This window comes from Polychytrium aggregatum (assembly GCF_025602895.1).
Source record: "Polychytrium aggregatum strain JEL109 chromosome Unknown BJ171scaffold_29, whole genome shotgun sequence".
Taxonomy (NCBI): Eukaryota; Fungi; Chytridiomycota; class Chytridiomycetes; order Polychytriales; genus Polychytrium; species Polychytrium aggregatum.
Window position 1 is genome coordinate 24,046 of NW_026516231.1, and position 11,452 is coordinate 35,497.

At 54.5% G+C, this 11,452-nt stretch overlaps 3 protein-coding genes across 3 annotated transcripts; 1 reads left to right on the top strand and 2 right to left on the bottom strand.

Moving 5' to 3' along the window:
- Nucleotides 1–1,648: 1,648 nt before the first annotated feature.
- On the bottom strand, nucleotides 1,649–2,509 carry BJ171DRAFT_512726 (uncharacterized protein). The gene is made up of 2 exons (XM_053111678.1): nucleotides 2,094–2,509; nucleotides 1,649–2,027 (listed from the first exon to the last, which is right to left on the bottom strand). The coding sequence occupies exons 1-2, from the start codon at nucleotides 2,488–2,490 to the stop codon at nucleotides 1,756–1,758; spliced, it is 669 nt and encodes a 222-aa protein (XP_052964701.1). The 5' UTR covers nucleotides 2,491–2,509; the 3' UTR covers nucleotides 1,649–1,755.
- A 158-nt stretch (nucleotides 2,510–2,667) lies between these two features.
- On the bottom strand, nucleotides 2,668–9,312 carry BJ171DRAFT_512729 (uncharacterized protein). Its single transcript, XM_053111679.1, has 15 exons — nucleotides 8,800–9,312; nucleotides 8,205–8,554; nucleotides 7,647–7,878; nucleotides 7,247–7,464; nucleotides 7,013–7,136; nucleotides 6,461–6,658; nucleotides 6,087–6,241; nucleotides 5,758–5,928; nucleotides 5,580–5,650; nucleotides 5,289–5,335; nucleotides 5,028–5,177; nucleotides 4,722–4,907; nucleotides 3,713–4,294; nucleotides 3,145–3,546; nucleotides 2,668–3,013 (listed from the first exon to the last, which is right to left on the bottom strand). Exons 1-15 carry the CDS (start codon nucleotides 9,250–9,252, stop codon nucleotides 2,753–2,755), a joined length of 3,600 nt encoding a protein of 1,199 aa, XP_052964702.1. The 5' UTR covers nucleotides 9,253–9,312; the 3' UTR covers nucleotides 2,668–2,752.
- Nucleotides 9,313–9,497: 185 nt separating this feature from the next.
- BJ171DRAFT_512730 (uncharacterized protein) lies at nucleotides 9,498–11,309 on the top strand. The gene has a single exon (XM_053111680.1). It carries the CDS (start codon nucleotides 9,792–9,794, stop codon nucleotides 11,142–11,144), a length of 1,353 nt encoding a protein of 450 aa, XP_052964703.1. The 5' UTR covers nucleotides 9,498–9,791; the 3' UTR covers nucleotides 11,145–11,309.
- The last annotated feature ends 143 nt before the right edge of the window (nucleotides 11,310–11,452 follow it).

Below are 11,452 nucleotides of genomic sequence, written 5' to 3' on the forward strand. Positions count from 1 at the left end.
CGACACGAGCAGCCTTGCAGCTTCGGGCAGCACAAGGAAAACGGAAACGCCGGGCGTGACAGAGTCGCGATTCCGAACACGAGAAAATATGCACAAAGGCCAGGTTCCTGCAACATCTCCGACAAGCAGCTTTGAGACTGAGGGAAACGCCCCAAGAGCGGCAAATTTACAAAAGCAGCAGCATAGTTTGGACCTCGTGAGCCCATCCGCTGCAAATTCAGGAGCACTTCCGCTATATCAAAGGAGAAGTATCCATCAGGGTTTTGTTCGCTCGGGGAGTTTCCACAGTCTTGAATCGAAGCGGTAAGTATTAATGGCACGGAAGACTGTCTGTCTCGAAGCACAGGCGAATATCGGCACCAACATAACATGGTTGGATTCACCGTTCGGATCCGGAAGTGATTCTGGAGCAAACTGTACAGAGCTGGCAAGCAATGAGCCTCCACGGAATATCAGGTAAGCCGATGGGAACCCCCAACTTATATGCCAGTGTGGGTAGAATGACCACCACGCCATGGAATTTAAATGCGAGAGTGGGGATGGGGAGACCACACAGTATGAAAAGTATATAGAGCACGAGATCTAACATGATCGAGCCCAGCATTTCTTCATCGACCCCTCAATCGCCACAACTTGCCACGCGAAACCAACCTCAGCGAGAACCATCACTTCCAATATTACTTCCTCAAGAGAGTCATGGACCTCATTTGGCTCAGCATGGCAACGCCCCCGATCCAGCATTGAGCAGTTTACCAAGTCTCGTTCCAAAAAAATTGGTGCTGTCCACGAATCCCTCCTCTTCAAGCTCAGAAAAGCCCCTTTCCAGTATCATTCGGGGACCTGAGGCATCCATTACATCTACCATCAGTAGATCAATATCCCGAGGAAGCTACTCAATACCTCGGTTCGATTCCATGGCCCAACAATCGTCACAAAGTGCTTCAGAAGCAGGTGGAGATGCTCAACTGTGGGGAGGAGTTATGTCTCGGTCCGGATCGCAAACGATGTTGCAACGGCCCACTCCGATCAAGCAAGATGACCATGCTTCCGAAAGTAATCGCAAGTGACACTTTTCTCTGGCAAAGCTCCCCGTGCACAATGCGACGACACAGCCGGGTTGAACTACTGAAAGCAGCCTTACACTGAAGCAATCTCACCGCATATTTCATCTACTCTATCTTGAATACACGACCGATTCCCTGTGGCGACGGGACTGGCATACTCAGATCATGATCCGTGAGGCATTGATGTCTCGATGTGGGAGTGTGGTGGATGCATTCGACCCTCTGCACAGCTTCATGGTTTCTCGATATCAAGCCAGCCAGGTCAAACGAGGCGCTCGGCCTCCGGGCACTGTGAGCACACCTGGGATGTGTTGAGCTCGTTCACCGAGCACACATGGATCTTGGAGACGGATGGGCCTGGTGGACACCCCCGGTGATGCATGGATTGCTCGAAATACCAAGCAAAGTTGAGTCCCCGTGGGCTCGACGGATATATCTCTCCCTTTCCTTGCTTTCACGATGCGTTCCCACAGGCAACCAGTGTCAGTTTCCGTGGACACACTGTTTGGCCGCGATGGGCGATGGATTGTGGGCATTCACATGTGGAGAAAGCCCCCCGCCTGCGTCCAGAAACGTGTGTCTCATTTTGCTTTGGGAACGCTGTATTAACATGGCATCAAACACAGTGCTCGGTTGCTGGCTTGGTCTCTCAGCCTCTGTCGGACTTCTCCTACGGTCGTTCGGTCCAGGTTCAGGAGCTCCATGTCTTGGGAAGCTTCCGTCTCACAACCAGGACTTGATCCCATGCGGCCAACACATCATCCCAATCGTTGGCGACCGAGATGGTTCCCCATTCAAGAAGCACTTGGGAAGCGCTCTCGTCGTTGAAAACGCTTTCCGTCCTCGGGCCAATCAATATGATCTTGTTAACTTCTGGAAACAGATTCAAGTAGTCCACTACGAGCCCTGGGCGCCTCAGGTAACAGGCGAAGAGTGTCCGGACCTTGGCAACGTCGAGGATATCTGATAATTGGTGAGATAAGCCAATCTCGAAAGACCGGGGTTTGTTGGACCATTTCTTATAATTACCCAATCGCTGTGTCAAAATACAGCATTCGCTTGGAAGGAACAGGTTGATTGGATGCGTCTCGACACCGACAATGACCGACGGGGGCTTCAAAAACCTCTGGACCAATAGCTCCAAGATTCCTGACCCCGAGCCAATGGAGAGGATGATATCTTGCCCAGATCCTTCGATGCAATCCTGCTGCATCAGTCCTGCCAAACTCATCACGAGCTTCCGGGTCGGTAAAACGCAGCAGAGCGTGAACCGATCATCCGTATTTTCAATCAGCGAGAGGAGCCGGTCCACCTTTTCTTCCGGGGACAAGAGCTCGTTGGAAAACTCATGCCGAACGAGGTCATTCAGAGTTTGAATCTCTCCCTGAGATCCGGATTTGCGGTACAGAGTCTGCGAGCCAGACATTGAAAGATCTGGGCTGGTCAGAACCAAGCATCGAGGCTCTGCTCTGCTGAGGCGAGCGGAACGTGGGGCTGGGGCGAGGCTGTCTCTGTTCTCGCGAGAACGCTCTCGCTCCCGTCGCTCACATGATCCTCTCACCAGGACGCGGACCACCAGGAGCGGATGCGGCTTCCATTGCAATGCGAGGGCGATCGACATGAAGACGGTGTATTCGGGAACCATGACAATGCAGCCACTCCGGTGCCCCAATTTCCGGAGTCATGCGTCACTCGCGCCCCCAGGCCTTCCTTAGCTCTTGCTCCACAAACAACCTGTTGCTCTTCCGCAGCTTCAGGAGCTTGAGAATCCAGTCAAGCTCCGAGATATCGCCACCGGACTGCCTGAGCATGAGCTGATACTGCGCCTTGAGGGATTCCGGGTCATCGAAATAGTGGTCGATGATGTTTTGAAGGGACTTGAATCGAGCAGAGTCGACATCAAGCATTGGCAGCCCATCGCCATCGGCATGAAAAAGCGACTGCATGATCTACGCCATTGGGACAACTCGAATGAGAACCTGTCGACATGACCGTTTTCTGCGCCCGACATTACCAGAGCAACGATTGGCTGCTACCAACCATATATGTCTCCATACAGGCGTTAGTCAAGTGCACATACCTGCAGCGCAGCTTTTAGAAAGATCACACGGCCCTCGTTCCAGACCTTTTTGCCCTTGCCGCCTTCGTCCAGGCCTTTGTCGCTGACCACCAAGCTTTCCATGACTATTACGACCTGGTCCCAGATGTTTTTGACAACCTTCATGACAATCACTTCGGTGCAGCTGGATTGTATTTGCGACAAGTTTGCTTCGAAAAATGCCCAGATGGGCTGTAGGTCATTCCGAACCATTTCAGCGAATTCCCATGATGCCTTTTCGTCCATGCATCGATTCGGGCGTGATCGCTTCAGGCCAATCTTGAGCTCTTTGAAGGACGGCATGTCCCCAACGATTATTTTGAGCGGCTGTGTCTTGTGGCGCTCAGCCGATGCTTTAAACAGGACACGGAGATCGCCACAGAGCTACGATGGTTTGGAAATCCAATCAGTCAACCAGCGTCCGATCCAGATACGGCCGTTATCTAACAATTAACCGTAATCCGCCATGGCGATCGTGCCCGAGCCATCATACGCACACCACCCAGCATCAACACCCGTCCAGCTCGGAGTACTGTCCACAGGAACTCACCCGGCCAACGATGGCAGCGATGAAGCGATCTTGGTAACACTTTACGCAGCGATCCAAACGCGACCGGAAAAATGAGATTTCGTCGCGATCGGTCATCGATGAGATCCTCATGAGGACCTCGCCTTCGTCCCCAAACGCAACCCATGTTTCGCTTTCCGTATTCCAGCCCAGATCCAAGCCAAGCCGAGCGCGACCGACGAGTAGGTCGCGTCCGTCGAGGAACTGATGCATCAAATGCACCTCGATCGCATCCATCCTTGGGCCAGGAAGGATCAGAGTCAGCTCGTCATTCCAGGTTGGGTATCCAGGGCCCTGTGGTGAGCAAGAGCTTCGAGCAAGCTCGCGCCCGCTCAGCGTCACGAATCGGACAAAAACCAAGGTCGAAAGTGGAGTATGGACCGGCGTTCGGGCAGCATGCAGCAGCGTGATGCGCAGCAGAAACCGAGTGGGGAGTTTGTTGTGGCCATCGAGCGAGCCAGCAGATCGAGCTGGATCTACCGACAGAGACACCGATTCGATTGGACTAAAAAGCTCATGAATCCGACTTTCAAGCTCAAATACGTTGCTGAGCTTGACGCAGGCCTAAATGAAAGGAGATGATTGAGTTCGGATACAATCCGTATGTTACTTGATCGGCTAGGTTTGCATAGTATCGACGGATGGAGATGTGGGCCAAGTTGAACAGTTTAAAGACAAAGGTCGGAACGCTGAAATGACAAAATGCCACGCATGCAAGAAGCTTGGGAGATTCAAAGACGCAAGAAAGCTACAGAGTGGCTGGAGAAGCTGGGGCAGCGGGTGGATCGAGGCCGTTCGTCACTGCGACCCGCTTCAGGTCCAACGTGCTTGGGACGGCTGCCACAGAGAACGAGGCCACCCTGCCCGCCTCAACGCTTCGGCAACCTCGAATCATAGTAGTAACCGACGTGGCAAGCGCATTGCACATGACAAAACCTGTGGCTATTCTATGGCCAATGTGGTCCATTCAGAGATTGCCCTCTGAACTTACCTCCGATGTAATGCGCATTTCCACAGGCACGCTCTTGTTGGCTTTGACCTTTATGAACTTGGCGAGCTTGTTCTGGCGAGGCTGCGGTAGTGTGGCATTATCAATGACGGTGCCAGGACGGCCGAGATCGAGCTTGAACCGATCGTGTATGAGGCTGCAATACGCCTCTAGTGTTTCAGACACAATCTGAATCGCACACATTGTTAGAACAAGCCATGAGCAATCCGAATCTCGACCTCGGTATCGATATAGTTGTAGGACTGCGTAAGCTCCGTGGGCGTGATGTCGACTCAGGCTGCTGCTTACCTCAACCATTCGAGACAAGAACTGTGCTTCTTCGTGGGGATCTGGCCAATGCAACTCTTGGATGAATCGGATGTATTTGTCGCAAAATTCCACCACGTCAATGACTGATGTGGAAAACATGCTGTCGGAATTTGAGTTCATTGGGGTAAACTAGGAGAGAACAAGAGGTTGAGGGCGTGGTCAGATGGCAGGCGTGAGGCAAACGCTCGATTCTTTCAATTTTTCTTTTTGGCCCTGACGGCAGTGCATTTGGGAGCTTACGCTGTCCTGCTCGATAGCGTTCATAGCCCATTGCTGGGTTTTTCGTCCTGGATGGTTGAGTGGAGACAAACCCGCAGAATAACATAGAAACAAGGATGGCCAAGGCCCGAGATGTTATCAGTAGCCTGCCGGCTTCGTATTCGGCTCCTGATAACCCCCAGCGAGTGCAAATAGTACAACAGAGAGTCTCTGTGTGCTCGTGTTCGACAAAGAGTGGTTCTGAGCACAAGCCAATCGAAGGCACTTGCGAGGAAAGGCCGCACACATAGCCATAAATGTAAATATACGTACGAGCGTCGTTGATATAGTGAATGATGAAGGGTCTGAAGCACTGTGAAGTCTGAAGTATCTCGTCTAGCGGACTTTGAGCAAAATCAAGACAGGTCAGCACGGACAGAAAACGTGTCTCGGGTTGAAAGCGGCCCAGCTCGCTGTCGATGCTGCAAGCTTTGTCGTCACCAACCCTTACCCAGGATAGAGCCTTCCCACCAGTTCGCGGAACTTTAGAATGGATTGGTATAGCGAGTAGACTTGGCTCATATCTGTGGAGGCGATCGCCCCACCCGCGGTGATGCGGAGCAGGTCCGAGGAGACGACCGGAACAAACACCTTTGATGCCAGCAACGGAACGTCGAGAGCGCTTTAAAAGAGTGCGTGCAAGCGCAAGAAGAGCAGTGAGTGAGTCGACTACAGCGATAGAAACCAACAAGAAATTCAAGTACATCAAACACGCCAACATCACAGCGGCGCTTCCGCATATACACTGCGATCACGTCTCTACTTTGGCAGCGCACTCACTTTGCGATAAGGTGGCCAAAGTACTGCAAGTAGACCTCAAGCTCTTTACCAAGGAGCTCGACAAAGTGGCCTAGGCTCTCGATCGGCCCCGTTCGTTGATCAAACGCGAGGGCTCGCAGACCATAGCAGTGCTTGTCGATAGCATTGACGATCGCCTAGTTTGACATCAACCGCATCAAATCCCAGTCGAGTTCCGTGACGATTGAGCAACAAAAATCATGATCCTACTTTGTGCGCCACTCCTTTCGAGGCCTGTCCCACCCCCAACCCCATCTCGACAGCGTGGCCGATGCAAATATTCGCTCTTCTTGTTCGGCAACCTGCGGCGATTTCGGGTCTCGGTGGTTCAGTGCTCGAACCAAAAAATACAGTACCTCGTCAATCGGCTCGCATAGCGGCTGCGAAGAGGTCTCTACAGGACCGTCGGCAAGAAACCGGTCAATGTAGATGAGACAGTCTATAATGTGCTCGAGATCATTGCGTTGGAATGATGGAAGTTGGCAAAAGAACTTGACGAGCTGATCGTGGAGAACATGTCGGAGCCTCTGACATGTCGAGCGGTAGAGTTGCTCCTGAAGCGACAAAAATGTCAGCTCACCGATAATGGCATGCGGATGCACTTCCGAGGATGTGTGTGCACATTCGTCGGGGTATCAGCGGTCCCCGATCCTGACAGCGACGGTATACTACCGCCAAACAAGGGCGACATCTGCAATAACCCTTGGCGCCTCGATGCTGAGCGCTGCCCTTTCTTTGCTCCCTCAACGGAGCCATCTCCTAGTCGCGCGAACAGCGGACAGACAACACCTCCTGGCGCCATGCGATATCTACGGACCAAGCTGATACGGTAACCAGCACGCTCATTTGCAGGCATCGGGCGATCGTTCGCTATGGTGCATGTCCCTCGTTGTTGAAACAATACCTACATCGAATATGCTCATAACGTGCATCCGATTTTCTAACTCTTTGCTTGCGAGCTCAAATTCTCGCCGCAATTCTGCCAGGGTAGCCTTGCCCTCAGAAAAGGATGTGGCCAGCAGGTGAAAGCAGCTATGCAAGCAAAGCAAACACCGCTCCGTAAGCACGAGTTGGAGTCTCTTCACCAGGCGCTACATAGCGGACAGGGTGCCAAAGCCACTGCCTCATGACCCTGAGCTCACCTTGCGGAAGATGTGGAAACGGGCAAGCGCCAGGTTCGGCAGGTTTGATTGATCAGACTACTGTACCGCTCTCCAAGAGTTGATTCGGATGAAGCGGGACTCCCTCGATCTTGCTCGCAATAACCGGATTCAAGACAGCGCTTGATAAGGGTGATAAACGAGCTTTGTGGGCAGAGCGGAATTGTATTCAGCGGAAACTGCCCATTGTTTCCAATGCTCTAAAGTTCAGAGTGGATCGAGGACATTGGGGGTGAGCATAGCCGTATCGAAGTCCATATTGGCAATGTGGCGGTCATTGGTATCTGCTGATCAGTACGATTCAATCCCGCAGATACCTCCACCGTGAACCAACTGTGGCAGAGACAAGATGGATCCGTTCGTGGCGGGCACGCCTGCATACCTCGTCGTACTTTGATATCACCAGGTTGATGAAGCCCGTTATTCGTTTGCTCAGCGGACGCTTTTGCAGATCAAACTGATATTTGCTGCGATGGCCGCCGTTCTCAAAGAGCGAGGCTATCAAAGCCCGGGACAGCTCGATTTGACCCAAAAATGAGTCCTTCGAGCGATCCGGCGAGTCACTGCGTCGGTTCCAGACTGTCAAGACAACCTTGGACGATTCGGTGAGTAGGCTGGAATGGGGAGGTTTTTGTGGATGGTAAGTCGCTTGAATCGCCCCCCAAAAACACAGCGCGTAATTGCATGTGGGGTGAACTGAAATCGTCTTCACAATCGGCCAACAGCGAAAGGCCATTCACTTCATCGACAGCAACCAAATAGAACAAGCCAGCAATTTCAGAGGCTGTGCTTGGAAGGAATAAGTCTAGAGTGCGACTGATCGAGCCAACTGATGCCCAGCGGATGAAGAACAGAGTTTGTTTGGGCTACGGTGCATGTGGAGCCCAACGTGGAGCCCAATGTAGAGTCCAATGGAGTATGGGAAATGGCAGACACTCACGCAAAGAGTGCAAAATTCCAAGTGGGGTTCACGGTCGATTGCTGGACTTGGCTGAAGAACGGAATGTCATCGATCCACAGCAAAACGTACGGATGGCTCGATCCGCTTACGTCCTTGCGGTAGAGGCTCTGTGCAGATTGGACGCAGATGGAGAAGATGCCCCGGCGCAAGGTAATCGTCGGGCTCCGAGGATACTTGTACGGCAGCGACGATAGCAACGCGGAAAGGGCCGAAGCCTCCTCCTGCTTGTAATTGATGTACTCGCTCTGTGTCCTGAAGTCGGCTGGGGACAATATCGACTTGTCCGTGTGGAGCAGGTGCTGGAGGATCATCCAGTCCATGACAACGAACTTTGGTGCGGAGGAAGCAAGGTTGGTTGATATGACACGCGATTCCGATCCGGGGGTCGATTCAAAAGGCAAGAAGCAATATCATCCAGATTCAGATTCAGATTCAGATTCAGATTTGGGTGGTCACGTCGGCCCCCATGGGCAGCGAGACTCAACGCAAAGAGGCGATAGTGAAACGTAACGACAAGATAGAATACCAAGTCGCAGCGGCAAAGGACAGCGAAAGCAAGCATGCCCACGATTACCTCTCGGGATGAGTTCCAGAGGAACAGATCTGTCTTGATGTCGATTTCGAGCTGCTCGGAGATGCCAAAGAGACGCATGATTGCATCAATGCGCTCCTTGGCAGCCGAGTCCAGGGTGACGCTGGGTGGAGGAGAGTAGCGATATTCGCCTGTCTCTGTCGAATGCGAGGCACCTTCCTTTACAGAAACGCCAGTCTTGATATTGTGGATGGCAATCTTTGTACGGCCGACAAGAGACTCTTTCATATTCGAAAGCGACGAGGAGACCGAGAGTCGCGACGCCCCGGACTGCTTCGACGCGAACGAATGGACCGAGAACGTCGACATGCTCTGTCTGATTGGACCGGGGCGAAACAGGACCGAGGGCGACAGCGGGGACGATGCCGGTGGCTCGGCGAACAGACACGACAGGACCTGCGAAAGCGAGGGCTCTAGGTCCAAGGATTGCATCATAGCGGCGGACGCAGGGGGATAGATGGATGGCGGGCGGGCGCTCAGGGCAAAGGAGCGATGCTGGCGGGAGTGCGCAAGTCCCAAGCGGCGGTCTGGACATTGGCGGCATGGCCGAGAGGCGCGCACTGCCACCGGGCAGGCTCGGCGCGGCTCGATCCGGCTCGAGCCGGCTCTGCTGCGCCGTGGCGTGCACCGCCACAGGGACATCCCTGCAGACTTTCCTTGCAGCCCGGTCTGCGGTTCTGCGCTCCTGCCGGGACAAGGAGTCCTTCGGCAGCCCAATGGTGGGTGGGGGGGGGACAACAGACCAAGTGGCCCGACATGCGACTTGGGCCATCGCCCCCGTCTCTCTCTGGCTCGGCGCTGCTGCTCCTGTCTCTCTTGGCTCCCAAACCCTCGCGGAACCGTCGATTCCTTGAAACCTGCAGTCTTCCTGCATCAGACCCAGCAGGACCGTCGCACACCTTCTCCGAACCACAGCATCAAAGCAGCCTCGTTCTCCAACCTGTCCGTTTGGGGCTCGCTGAAACTCGTCAGCAATGGCATCTTTGGGACTCGGGGTATCCCCGCTTGCTGCGACCCACGACACGGACGAGTATCCGGCCCTCTGCAGCGCTAATAGCATCGATCCCATCCACGACATGTTGGGTGACCCAGCGTCCCAGACGGTTGCTGTGGCCAGTCTTCGCAGTCGGCCGCCGTCCATCGTTACTGCCCCGGATACTGCATACTCTGTGGATCCGCCCTCGATGGGCAGGAGTGGCTCATCCTCTTATCGGGGGCCGTCCTTGGACCTCGAAATGCTCCCGCCCTGTGTACAAGACCAAGTCGACAGCAACATCCACTCTCACCATAATCCAGAAGAACTCGCCGAGCAGCTATTGACGGGCCGGGCGGCCGAGGCTCCAGCCAAGGAACGTGAGTCGACGTTACGTCGCCCGCTGTCACAGCTGTTTCCGAGCACACCGCCCAGCGGGCCTGCGCTTCGATCCTACCGCTCCTTCCAGTTCACATCCCTGGGTCGCAAAAGTGCTCGCACAAAGAGCAACGAGCCCGAGGCAGAGCCTATCATTCCACAGCCCATCGAGCCCGAAGCCAGTCCTTGGCAGAGCTCGACGACGGGAAGAAGAAGCCGCCCTGTGAGCCAAAATGCCATCTCGCTGTCGCCCTCGTTGTCGAGCGAGCCCTCCCGCTCCGGAGAACGGGTCAAAGAGCGGACTGCACGAGCGACCCGGTCGCAACAGCAGCTGAAGCGCCGATCGGCGGCCCTGGGCAATCTCTTCAAGCCCCAGCCCAGCCTCGCCGTCAAACAGATCCCTTCGATCGAAGTCCTCCAAAGCTACAGCTCTGCGCAAGAAGAAAGCGGCGCTGGTTGGCCGTCCCAGGCGAATCGTCACTCGACGGGGCTTGTGTTGGGGCGCTACGAGTCCCGCTCGTCCCAGGTCGATGCCCAGCAACCTTTCATGTCCGAGCGACCGTTCGGTCAAGGTAGCAGGTCTATCCAGGAGGAAAGCGGAGGCAACCTCCCACGGGCCTTTCCCAGCAAGATTGTCTTTGCCCAGGGAACCCACTCCCTCCCGAGTCTCCAGACGCTCTCTGGCGAAACCGAGTTCAGCACCGCCATTTCCTCGCGGCTTCCGCATCCCGATGATCTGTTCGGGAGCCCCGGCTCGCAGCCGGCCGATCCGGCAGCCGGTAGATGGACGCTTCCACGGCTCGCGCCCAAGACGAGAGATGAACAAGTCGCTGCGGTGCTCGATGCAGACAGGCCCATGATCTCGGCGCCTTATGCCGGCGAGAGTGGCCCTGTCCGCTCACGGTTTGAAAAGTCTCTCCTGAAGCTCAAGCAGATCACCAGCAAGCTCTTTTCAAAAGCAGCGATTGTTCGCTGAGGCCAGACGGCGACGCAGCGATGATCTCTGAGGGGGCATGTGCCTCCCGTAGATGTTGGGCCCGGCTGCGAGGGCTCGATGAGCCGAGCCGTATCCTTCACGAGCTGAAATAATATAGCAGTCGAATATCATACGGTCGGCAGTATGGGACGATACGACAGCGACAAGCAAGCAGCAGCCCTGCAAAGCCGAGCGAGCGATCATCCCAGTACAGGAACAAAACTCCCTCCTACTGACCCGAAAGACAACCAGCCAGCGGGCCAAGCGGGATCGGACAACTCGCAAGGGCCGCACAGATGCTGGGGGGG

Excerpts from the sequence above, each read along its gene's own strand:
- BJ171DRAFT_512726 (XM_053111678.1), bottom strand. The coding sequence starts at position 2,490 with ATGTCTGGCTCGCAGACTCTGTACCGCAAATCCGGATCTCAGGGAGAG. Across the intron at positions 2,028-2,093 it reads TATTTTGACACAGCGATTGG|ATATCCTCGACGTTGCCAAG; the intron begins GTAATTATAAGA and ends ACCAATTATCAG.
- BJ171DRAFT_512729 (XM_053111679.1), bottom strand. The coding sequence starts at position 9,252 with ATGATGCAATCCTTGGACCTAGAGCCCTCGCTTTCGCAGGTCCTGTCG. Across the intron at positions 8,555-8,799 it reads TCTGGAACTCATCCCGAGAG|TTCGTTGTCATGGACTGGAT; the intron begins GTAATCGTGGGC and ends TCCGCACCAAAG. Across the intron at positions 7,137-7,246 it reads GTTTCCACATCTTCCGCAAG|CTGCTTTCACCTGCTGGCCA; the intron begins GTGAGCTCAGGG and ends TTGCTTGCATAG.
- BJ171DRAFT_512730 (XM_053111680.1), top strand. The coding sequence starts at position 9,792 with ATGGCATCTTTGGGACTCGGGGTATCCCCGCTTGCTGCGACCCACGAC.